Here is a 12,657-nt window from a genome sequence, read left to right on the forward strand (position 1 = left end):
TAATAAGAGGCAATGCCTCCCACTTCTCTATAGAATCCATTAAAACCCAAATAATGTAGCAATGACAAGGTTTCATGGGGTGTTTGGAAGCTCAATGGAATTCAATTGCAAGCTACTGGATTCATTATAGAACAAATGATCAAAGTCCGGATGGTACCATTTTAGTTACTTATTTGTTTATTTATTAATTTATTTTGAGAAGATAACAAAAATATATTTAGAAAAGAAAAACCAAAGGAGGTAAGAATTGCTGGAACAAAGAGATGAGGAGACACTGCAGAGCTAGCATCTCTACTAACATGGTAAAACGAAATGTTCAGTCCAAGGTGGGCCTGAAAAATTAAAATTTTGAATAGGCCCAGCTCAATGACCTAGCCCGAAACAATTCAAAATCTGGGTCAAGACCTACCCAGGCCTGGCCCGTTGATAGCCCTATGCAGGAAATGGATGGGTTTTATCCACATTGTCCATCGATTTTTCCATATCATTTTAGATTATAAACGTACAAATATGGTAGATCCAAGGCTCAAGTGGACCACACAGCGGGGATTAAACTGATACCGTTGAAAACTTCTTAGGTACACATAAGTTTTGGATCAAGCTGATATTTGTATTTTTCATTCATCCAGATGCTTATGACCTTATGAACAGGTTAGATGGTGAATAAACATCATCGTGGGCTCTGGAAAGGTTTCAACGGTGGTCATCATTAGCACCGCTGATGTGGTGTGGTCTACTTGAACCTTGGACCTATGTTTTGAGCTTATAACCTAAAATGATATGTAAAAATGGTTGGACGGTGTGGATAAAGTCCATACATCAGGTTGGGCCCTCAGAGCCCTAGCCTATCTCGAGATTGGTACAAGCGGGGGGTAGTACCAAATCGGGCGTCCGCGGGAATTTTGAAGAAAAGGAGGGAAGGGAGTTTTGTGATACTCTGGCAGTGTATCACGCTTGATATGTAGGCACCCATAAATTGTACAAACTGATCAATTTGTGGATGCCATTATCGCTAATTCAGTCTCAATGCATGAGCAGTCTTAATATCTACTTTGTAGACACTTGTTTCTTGAGATAAGGGCAACAGATTCTTTATATATATATATATATATATATTATATTATATTTTTAAATCTAACCGTTTCGATTGATGTCCTCCAATTGATAGTTAGATCATAAAGTGATCTTAATTTTTGGACCACGATGCATATCAAATGTGACCCATAATTTGAACAGTTTAATTTGAAAGACTTACATACCATGTATGGAATTTTCAAATCATTTTTAGGTCTATGTGTATCATCCATCACCTTCTTCTTGAGTATCAGCATTTTTCTACAGAAAGAGATTAAAAAAAAATTAAAAAAAAAAAAAAAATCAATGGTGGGATGGCAATGGGCTGGCCTTAGCTAAAATTTTGAAGAGGCTTGGCCTGGTACCTGTTCAAAATCCATGTATGGACCAGCTCACAGCCACAACCAACTCACCCATTCAAGACCCTAGATAGAGGGTGCAGGTCAGGCAGGTCTGATAAGGTATGGTTCAGGGTCAACCCAAGCCCAACTTGTCTCAAGAGGAGTTAACTCAAGTTGGAGCCATCTGCATCCCAGCCAGACCTGAGCTAACCCAACCTAACTTAATGTTCAGGTTGGGAAGGTTGAGGCCTACCAAAGTTGCACCCCTTCCATGCTGGGGCTGTTTATGGGCCAAGTGGCCCATTGGGCTCTCGGGCTTTGGTTTGAACTTGGGATAGTATATATGATGTGAGGGCCAAAGTAAAGCTCACTCATTGGGATAGTATATATGATGATGACGGCATTTCTTATCATGCACTTCTAACTCCACATTGTCACTATTTTTGGATTATCTTTTTATGGCCATTAGATGTCAAGTTGCATTAATAATAAAAAGAGAAAACAGCAGCATCCAGTAACTAAGAACAGCTGCTATTGCAACTAACAACCAATCATCCCCTTGATTCAACATCATATTGAAGAATGATAGCATTATACAGACATTTGGTTGAGAGAGAAAACGGCATTCTTGTCAACTTGGAAAACATAACTCTCAGACATTAAAAGAAGTCATGAACTGAAATGTACCGATCCATTCGTATAGTTTGGCATGTCTCCAGATTGGAACTCCAAGAACATGAGTTCACATATATATATATATATATATATATATATATATATATATAGAATTTAAATATGCATAACAATTTTTATTTTTATTTTTTGTTTTTATCAACATAAATGACACAAATATGTGTATTCAATAAAATCCAAAGAACTTTTTGTTGTTAATTCACTGTCTTATAACCCACTTTGATAAGTAACACACCTATTTATGTTGTCAAATACTCAGGTTGGTAACAACCACAATATCCAGCTGATTAGATATGAAAGTTTATTTGCCAATCTCATGAGCCATCCACTGAAGGAAGTGCTAATCTACACACCCAAGCATTGACTGTTTAAGTTATAGAAAACAACTGCAGATAATAAGAAGCAATCCCTCTCACTTCTCTATAGAATCCATTAAAACCCAAATAATGTAGCAATGACAATTTTTCATGGGGGTGTTTGGAAGCTTAATGGAATTCAATTGCAAACTACTGGATTCATTATGGAACAAATGATCAAAGTCAGGGTGGTACCATTTTAATTACTTATATGTTTATTTATTTATTTTGAGAAGATTACAAAAATATATTTAGAAAAGAAAAACCAAAGGAAGTAAGAATTCCTAGAACAAAGAGATGAGCAAGAGACACCCACCTTAGCTAGCTTATCAGCTGCAGAGCTAGCATCTCTACCAACATGGTAAAACGAAATGTTCAGTCCAAGGTGGGCCTGAAAAATTAAAATTTTGAATAGGCCCGGCTCAATGACCCGGCCCGAAACAATTCAAAATCCAGGTCGAGACCTACCCAGGCCTGGCCCATTGATAGCCCTATGCAGGCAATGGACGCAGTTTGGGTACTACCCCTGCCTGTCCCAAGCAAGGGAAAGGCTGGACCTCTGAGGGGCTACCATGATGTATGAGTTTTATCCACACCGTCCATCCATTTTTCCATGTCATTTTAGATTGTACATTTACAAATAAGGAAGATCCAAGGCTCAAGTGGACCACGTAGTGGCAATAAAACTGATACCGTTGAAAACTTCTTAGGCACGAAAGTTTTGGATCAAGCTGATATTTGTGTTTTTCCTTCATCGAGACGTTTATGACCTTATGAACAGGTTGGGTGGTGAATAAACATCACGGTGGGCCCTGGTAAGGTTTCAACGGTGATCGTCATTAGCACTGCTATTTTGATGTGGTCTACTTGAACTTGGACCTGCCTCATATTTTGAGCTTTTAACCTAAAATGATATGTAAAAATGGTTGGACGGTGTGGATAAAGTCCATACATCAGGTTGGGCCCTCAGAGCCCTAGCCTGTCCCGAGATTGGTATAGGTGGGGGTATTACCAAATCCGCGTCCGCAGGAATTTTGAAGAAAAGGAGGGAAGGGAGTTTTGAGATACTCTGGCAGATCACGATTGATATGCAGGCACCCATAAATTGTACAAACTGATCAATTTGTGGATGCCATTATCGCTAATTCAGTCTCAATGCATGAGTGGTCTTAATATCTACTTCGTAGACACTTGTTTCTTGAGATAAGGGCAACAGATTCTTTTTATTTTATTTTATTTATTTATTTATTTTTATTTTTAATCTAACCGTTTCGATTGATGTCCTCCAATTGATAGTTAGATCATAAAGTGATCTTAATTTTTGGACCACGATGCATGTCAAATGCGACCCATAATTTGAACAGTTTAATTTGAAATACTTATATACAATGTATGCAATTTTCAAATCATTTTTAGGTCTGTGTATCATCCATCACTTTCTTCTCAAGTATCAGCATTTTTCTAAAGAAAGAGATTTTTTAATAAAAATAATAAAATAAAAATCAACGGTGGTAAGGCAATGGGCTGGCCCTAGCTAATATTTTGAAGAGGCTTGGCCTGGTACTTGTTCAAAATCTGTGTCTGGACCAGCTCACAGTCACAACCAACTCACCCATTCAAGACCCTAGATAGAGGGTGCAGGTCAGGGCAGGTCTGATAAGGTATGGCTCAGGGTCAACCCAAGCCCAACTTGTCTCAAGAGAAGTTAACTCAAGTTGGACCCCTCGGCATCCCAACCAAACTTGAGTCAGGTTGAGGCCTACCAAAGTTGCACCCCTTCCATTCTGGGTCTGTCTATGGGCCAAGTGGCTCGTTGGGCTCTCAGGCTTTGGTTTGGACTTGGGATAGTATATATGATCTGAGGGCCTGGTTCGGAAGTAAAAGTAAAGCTCACTCGTCGACCAGGTCGAACTAGTATGTACATAAAACCCCGTCAGCCAAGCACAAGTCCAGCCTATTGATTTATGGTTTCCATTGGTATATTTAAAACTTTCATATATATATATATATATATATATATAATGGTTAATTTAAGTTAGACAGCTTATTAATATTAATTAACATTTTTTATATGATTAGATAGATAATCATTAATAACAATTAGCATTCATGCAAATTAGACTTTAATTAAAGAAATTAACCACATCCTAAATGACTACTTCAACTCTCGAAAGGTGGAAAATGGCTTTGGGCCTGGACTGGACTCTTGTTAAAGGACTGGGCTTGGATCGGTCAATTTTGGCTCCTTAGAAGCCTTGGGTGAGCTTGGGCTAAGTCCTACAATGTGGGCCTTCGGTGTGAACTTGGCCGCCAGGACGTGGATTAGGTACGACCCAGCGTGTTTGAAGCTTGGAACAGGCTAGGTCTATGAGGTGCCTTCTATGATGTATGGATTAATCAACACCGTCCATCCATATTTACATGTAATTTTAGCACACAAGCCCAAAATTGAAGCAGATCCAAGGCTCAAGTGGACCACACAGTGGAGATTAAATGGCTGCCATTAAAAACTTCTATAAACACGCCCATGAGTCTTGGCCCTAGATGTGGAATTTGTGTAATTGTTTCTGAATTGGTTTGATTTAAGCCTGAAATCTTGCATATCATATTTAAATTTCATGTCCTGCATCACCTAGCCCATGAGTCTTGGGCCTAGTTGATGTGGCTTGGCCTGCATCAGAAAGTCATTTGAATTACAGGATTTTGTGGCTAGTGTAATTATCATCATCTAAGCTTTGTCCCAATTACTTGGGGTCAACTGCATGAATCCTATTCCGCCCTTCCACTCTATTAAGGTTGATAACCTTAGTTAGACCATAGGTCATCAAGTCTTTTCATAGTACCTCCACCCTCTTCTTTTGGGCCTTCCCCTTGCCTTTTTAGAGCCTTCAACTTGTACCAAGTCACTCCTAATTGGTGTAGTTCTTGGCCTCTGTTGCAAATGACCAAACCATGTAAGTCTCCTTCTTATTTTATTACCTATTGGTGCTAATCCGAAGTTCCCTTGAATGTATTCATATCTAATTCTATCCTTACTCATCTTGCCACTCATCCGCTCAACATCCCTTTTCAGCTATAATCATCCTTTGAAAATGTTGTTGCTTAACTGCTTGTCCCCAAAAGCTTGGCTGATCTTATAGCTATCCTATAAAATTTCCCTAGTTTAAGCCTTACATGATCATCACATAAAACTCTAGAGGCACATCTCCATTTCTTCCACGGTACTACCCACCGGGAATTCTTCTCAATCTCTCCGTTCTCATGAATTATCGACCTGAAATATTGAATCGTCATTTTGGGAAGCTTGTGTTGAGCAACATTAATATTTTGATGGAAGCAGTCATGAGGTTTTTTTTTTTTTTTTGAAAAGTAACCTACAATGAGGACGTTGGGATGTATCATAGGCAAGATGAGGAAGGATAAAATTAGGAATGAATTCATTCGAGGGAACTTTGGAGTCGCACCAATTGGTAATAAGATGAGGGAAAGTGGACATAGATGGTTTAGTCATGTGCTATAGAGACCAAGAACCATGCTGGTTAAGAGTGAGTCGGTTCAAGCTAAAGGCTCTAAAAGGGCAAGGGAAGGCCCAAAAGGATGTGGGTCGAGGTAGTAAGAAAAGACTTGATGACCTATAGCTTAACTAACTATATGGTCCTTAATAGAGTGGTATGGCAGAATATGATTCCTGCAAGTGACCCCAATTAGTTGGGACAGGCTTAGATGATGATGATGAAGCAATCTTTCTAACCTTCTAGTTGAAATGTTGGACCAGCCATAATGTGAAGTTTCAATGTTTGCTGAAAATATGTGTGATTTTCTCTGATCTTAAGTTTGTCAAATTGCGTGTGGACTAGCAGGTTCTCATGACACTGCTGACATTTTCGTAGTCTATATACTGAGAGGAAATTCTGAAAACAGAATCATATAGCAAAATGGTAAGGCAGTTGAATCTAAATGAATTATAAGATCGTAAAATCTTTTATTTGGACTTCTAGAAAATGAAGAAAGACGAAAATGCTGAAAGAAAATCAGAAAGTAAGATGTGGCCAAACCGTCCATTCCTTACCATTCCACAGTATACTTTTCATAATATACTAACACTGCACTGCAAAAAATCAGAAACATGTGTAAGCAAAATCATTGCAAAGTACTCAAATGTTCAGAAGTATCTAACCTGTGAGGTTACAGGTCAAATTCTCTTCAATCTATAAGAAAGCCACAGCAACAACAAAAGGATTACAATTGTTGCTTAGCAAACATCCCCCTTCAAAGTTAATTTTGCTATTCAATAAGTAAATCAGAAAGTTTGCCAGTAGAAAGAAGTACATGCAAGTGCTCCATTTGGGTAAGCAAATATAAGTTTTATACCAAACACACATTTCCAATGCATAATGCATGTAAGACACTTTGAAGTCTGCCAGTTTCTCTGCCTCCTTTCCCTTCCTACAGATGTAGAGATACAGTTCTGTAGAGATACAGTTGATCATTAAAGGAGAGAGTCTGATTAATGTCATGGAATTTGGTAGGTTGAGGGCTTGGGCACATGTTTCTTCTGTTTTAGTGATGCACTTGCCTTCACAAAAAACTTTATCCCCAAGGAACCAAATTCTCAACTTTGATTGTGTCCTGCATTGCCAATAGAGCAGTAGCATAGGAGAATGTGACCCTGCAGTTGTTATTTGAAGGGCACCCTTGAAACTCCCTTCATTGGGTTACCTTTATTACTGCTAACAGAGTTGGTGTTTTAGCAGCCACTTGGGTAGCCATCTTCATTCAGGACTTTCTTGTAAAGATGGGCTAAGGATGCCCCCACCAAAGCACAATTTCGAAAAGGCTTTGTTCAAGATGCTCACGGCTCAATGGGCAATCCTGGAAATATTGGTAATGGCGGGTGATCAGGGACGAAAGTCTACTGTCAGCTTTTTCATGACTGACAGCAATGGCAACTCTAATCATGTGGAGTTGAAAATCCATAAAAGCAAGGTTGAAGTTATTTTGCGACTCATTTGGCAGTCCTTCTGTAGTCTTAAGGCTACTAGAATGCTGCCCTTTCTTGGGTAGCTGGTAGTGGTCTGGCATTGTGGAAGTGCGCTTCCATTGTAAATGAAATTAGGCCTACATTTGCTGTAATTCAATTTCTTTTTTGGCTTATGTTGAGGAAGGCAAACTCACAGATTATCCTGCGAAGGAAGAGGTTTCTAGACCACTCTTGTGTTTTGTCTCCATTGCCTCTTTCTCTTTTTTCAGTAACCTTTTTTTCATCAATAAAAAAGGCTCGCCTAAATAAAGCTTGTAAGCATGATCTAAATTTCCATTGCAATTCTAGCGAAGATCCTTAGGTATCTCAGTTACATAGAATAATGATGAGGAGAATCACATCTGCCTCAAACACTTCCATTGATCCATGGAGGTGTCTCATGCATGCATATTGCATGCTATATGCTACATTTAACGGAAGCTTCCATATCATTGGTTGTATTACTTTGTGGAAGTCTTCTATTGTTCCATTCATCTTTACCATCACACATCCCATGTCTAAAAAATAAATAAATAATCCATGTACTGGTTTTCAGGTGCTGTAGTGATCCATGTACTGGTTTTCAGGTGCTGTAGTGTTTGATTTTTATTTTTATTTTTTTGAAAGATGCATGACTCTTCTGCTTCCTGATGTTACCTTTATTGCTGAATCTTCTTTTATGTGATCAGGAGTATTAAAAAGTCTGAGGAAGATATACCTGTACCACCCCTCTTGAAAAGTGCAGCACTTTGGGGTATGTATAACTCTCATGTCCTTGATTCTACTTGTATGTTATTTTGTTACTTTTTGCAACTTGAAGGCATTGGTGTCAACTGGCTGATTCCTTCTGTTTCTATCTTTTACATACTGTTTGGCTTGTTTTATGAGTACAAATCAACACAAAACAAAGTTATTTAAATTTCCAAAGCTGGGCCTGATCAGCAATCTGATGGCACAGTCTTTGACTAGCAACTGGAGCACTCTTGGTCTCCCATTGATTGATCCGATGGTCCCACATCAGTACTTGGGCCAGCACACACCTCTATCATTATGCAATTCCAAGACAAGAATGTTAAGGGGGTATTGCAGATGGTTCCATTGCTATGCCTCTATCTAGGTTACACCCCTATCATAGTTCACCACCATACCATCACTTGGAATAGTTACGTATATGGATGGGCTCGGTCAACGCGAACCTGACTTACCCAACCTGAGTTTGGAATAGGTTGGGTTAGGTTGTCAGGGTCCTTGGTTCTGATTAGGGTTGGAAAACTCAAACCTGATCTGATTGGTTTGAGTTGAGCAATGCAGGTCATGCTACACCAGATTGGGAATAATTACATGTATTTGGCACAATTGGGTCAGGTAGGCTGTGGGTTGGATCCTCTTGAGGTGAGGTGAGGTCAGGCCTCTCCTGAGCAAGATTTCAGGAATCAGCAAAAAAAACTCCTCAAATCGAACCAAAAACGTGGAAATTGGATTTTTGAACGGCCAAATGGGGAAAACGCACGAAAATGAGAGATTTTTGCCCCGATTTCTGATTTTTGAGAGAATTTCAGTTGAGAAATCAGTAGAGAAAAAAACAGAGAGAGAGAATGAGTACCTGAAATCGGCGAAGAGATTGCTGGTGTGGAGGACAGAATTTCCTTTCGGAGCTGAGGGATCTTGAGAGAGAGCTGAGGGAGTATAAAATGATCTGATTTTGAGAGAGAGCTGAGGGAGCTTAGGGATTTTGAGAAAGAGCCGAGGGAATTTTTTTTTTATAGCTCATCTCATGTAAAGCTCAGATCTCAAACACGTGTTACAACTATGCGGTTCGTAAGCCCACACGTATGTGAAGCCTTGCCTATCTACACGCCAACATGGAACACATTGGAGAGATCCGAGCCTTTCATCAGGTGGGCCAAGCTGTTTAGATGCTAACTACTAAACATTTAACTACTAGGTGACAACTAGACGGTTGAGAAGAAAATGGTACTAAGCTGTAGAAATTTAACTATCAGATCTGATGGTTTCGATTATCTAACGAGTTTGATTTTTTCTGGCTGTGATCCATTCGTAGCAGGGTCCATGATTTTTATGGTCCTGATTTTCCTTCATGTAAGCAAGGATCTGAAAGAAAGAACCTTACATTCACACATGCATAACTGGAGCAGATATAACGTTGGAGTATAGCAATTTTGTAGCTGTCCATTGTTCATCCCATTGCTTGTAAGATGTGACCCACCTGAGTAGTGAAACAGCCTGGTTTGTAGGCCTTAAGATCTAAACAGTGAGGCCCACCTGATGGAAAGTTGTATCTCTCACAGGTGTGCCATGATTACGTGGGCCACATGCTTTGGAAAAAGAGAATCTCTCTGTGTGTGTATCAATGACTGCTAATACGTACATGTGGGCCACCTTCTGCTCTAACTGGCCTGATCTGTGTATCAATGACTGTTAATACGTACATGTGGGCCACCTTCTGCTCTAACAGGTAATAATGGTTGTGATTTCTTAAAGATGAATATGGAGTGTACTTTTCACCCACCTGTGAATCAAATAGAGCAATGTCCAGATGGAAAATGGCCCATTCATAAAAAATTAGACCTTTCGCCTCGGTTCTTATGCTACTGAGGCTGAGTAGACCTTTCGCCTCGGTTCTATGCAACTGTAGGCTTAAAAGTAGACTTTTCGCCTCGATTCCTATACATGAGGCTAAAAATGAACCTTATCTAAGACTCAAGTGAAATTTAAAAGTAGACCTTTCGCCTCGGTTCTTGCAACTGAGGCAAAAGTAGACCTTTCACCTCGGTTCTATGCAAGTGAGGCTAAAAGTAGACCTTCGCCTCGGTTCAAGTGAGGTTAAAAAGTAGACCTTTCGTCTCGGTTCCTATGTATGTGGCTAAAAAGTAGGCCTTTCGCCTCGGTTCTATCTGAAATTTAAAAGGTAGGCCTTCGCCTCGGTTCTGCGAGTGAGATTAAAAGTAGACCTTTCGCCTCGGTTCATATGCAAGGGTAAAAAGTAGGCCTTTCGCCTCGGTTCCTATGCAAATGAGGCTAAAAAGTAGAACTTTTCGCCTCGGTTCTATGCAAGTGAGGCTAAAACATGAGACCTTTCGCCTCGGTTCCTGTATACTGAAGCTAAAAGGTAGACCTTGCGCCTCGGTTCATAGCAATTGAGGCTAAAAGTGACCTTTCGCCTCGGTTCTATGGCTGAGGTTAAAAAGTAGACCTTTCGCCTCGGTTTCTATGCAAGTGAGGCTAAAGTATACCTTTCGCCTCGGTTCCTGCAATTGAGGTTAAAAGTAGACCTTTCGCCTCGGTTTCTATGGAACTGAGAAGTAGACCTTTCGCCTCGGTTTTTATGAACCGAGGCTAAAAGTAAACCTTTCGCCTCGGTTCTTATGCTCGAGGCTAAAAGTAGACTTTTAGCCTCGGTTATTAACCTTGAGGCGAAAAATGAACTTTTAGCCTCAGTTCCATAGCAACCGAGGCTAAAAAATACATTTAGCCTCCATTTTTTCAATTGAGGTTAAAAATTTGAGGCTAAAGACCTACTTTCTTGTAGTGAATCTTATCCTCCTCACCCCAGCTTGCAAAGCTGACAACATCTTATATCCTGGTGAAACTCTTAGCACTAACAACAATCTGGAATATGGGAGCTATAGTTTTATCATTCAAGAAGATTGCAATCTGGTCTTATATGATAACGGATACCCCATTTGGGCATCCAACACCGGCAGGCTAGCCAGGAATTGCCATTGCACCATGCAAACTGATGGGAACCTTGTGGTATATGATCCTAACGGAGTTGCAATTTGGGCTAGTAATACTACCCGAGACGAAGGCTTCTACGTTCTAATCCTTCAAAAGGAAAAATGTAGTCATCTATGGTGGGGCTACTTGGGCTACTGCTACTAATGCATATGGGAGCAATGCAATGACAGTGGTCACTGTGGTCAGCGCCCCTAAAACCAATCGCACCGCTTTCGTTTGAAGGATCGGGGATCATCACAAACATCTAAGAAGATCAATGCATTGTGTTGAAATGCATATATTTTCCTTTGGCCTAAGTTCTATATTTATCTATGTGCGTGCCGCGTATGTCTTGTATGAAAGTTTAAATGAATCCTAGTAATTATAGTACTCTTGGGTTAATGTATTGGTTAGCTGCTTGCTTTTAAAAATAAATAAATAAATAAAAAAATTTGGTTTATGATATGATGGGACTATAACGGTTGGAACTGTGGTCATGTCTAGTGATCCTAACCGTATATAAGATGGGCCTCATCGTAGATGGAAGACGCATAAGAAATTCTCTAATTGGACTACTTTAGTTTTTTTATTATTTAACTTTTTTTGTTGAATATGTACTGTGTTCTAGACCGTTGCTTTGTGGGTCGTTTGTTTGAAAGCCTAGGATTTTCAGATTTTGAAGATTTTTTAGGCAGCCAAGGGGACCTTCATTATCGTTGAATCTTATCTGATCAACTGTTTCGATCACAGAATATGGCCCTAGATCCAACGGATGTCATTCGTTCTGCAGTTATCCTGATACTTACAGCGGCAGGTCTAGATGTATTCTAGCAAATTTCTTGTCTTCTTGCAGTTAAGAGCCCACATCTCAAGGACGCAAATTTCTTCCTTTCCTGCAGTTAAGGGCCCACATCTCAAGGATGCGGATTAGATACTTACTGGTTGAGTAGCGAGCCGGCTACTGAAGTGACGTCACCAAGTTATGTGGACTCCACTATGATGTATGTGTTGTATCCACATCGTCCATCCATTTTGATATATCATCTTATGACATCAGCCAAAGAATGAAACAGAAATAAAGCAAGCTGTATTGGACCCACCATAGAAAACAGTGGGGAGAGTGATTCCCACCGTTAAAACTATCCTGTTCAAACTGTTCAAAAGTCAAAAAAGACATGAAATAAGAGAAAACACAAATATCAGCTTGATCTAAAACTTCCGTGGCCTTTAAAAGTTTTTAATGGTGGGCGTCACTATCCCCACTGTCTTCTGTGCCGGGGCCTACTAAAGCTTTGGATTTAACTCGTGCTTTGGATATTGCCCTCAAATGATCTCTCCAAATGGATGGGAGGTGTGGATACAAAACATACATACATCATGGTGGGGCCCATGGAACTTGGTGACGTCACTTTGTGGCGAGTCTTGCTACTTAACC

At 39.9% G+C, this 12,657-nt stretch overlaps 1 protein-coding gene across 1 annotated transcript in view; it reads left to right on the plus strand.

Annotated features, from left to right (window-relative positions):
• The window catches only part of LOC131252752 (protein RETICULATA-RELATED 1, chloroplastic-like), a 66,561-nt gene extending 57,873 nt beyond the window's left edge, over window positions 1–8,688 (plus strand). The window contains exon 6 of the mRNA XM_058253427.1: window positions 8,174–8,688. Coding sequence (XP_058109410.1) covers window positions 8,174–8,402 — 229 coding nt within the window. The 3' untranslated portion in view covers window positions 8,403–8,688. The remainder of the gene's footprint in view (window positions 1–8,173) is intronic.
• The last annotated feature ends 3,969 nt before the right edge of the window (window positions 8,689–12,657 follow it).

The sequence above is a fragment of the Magnolia sinica genome, chromosome 8 (assembly GCF_029962835.1).
Source record: "Magnolia sinica isolate HGM2019 chromosome 8, MsV1, whole genome shotgun sequence".
Classification (NCBI taxonomy): domain Eukaryota; kingdom Viridiplantae; phylum Streptophyta; class Magnoliopsida; order Magnoliales; family Magnoliaceae; genus Magnolia; species Magnolia sinica.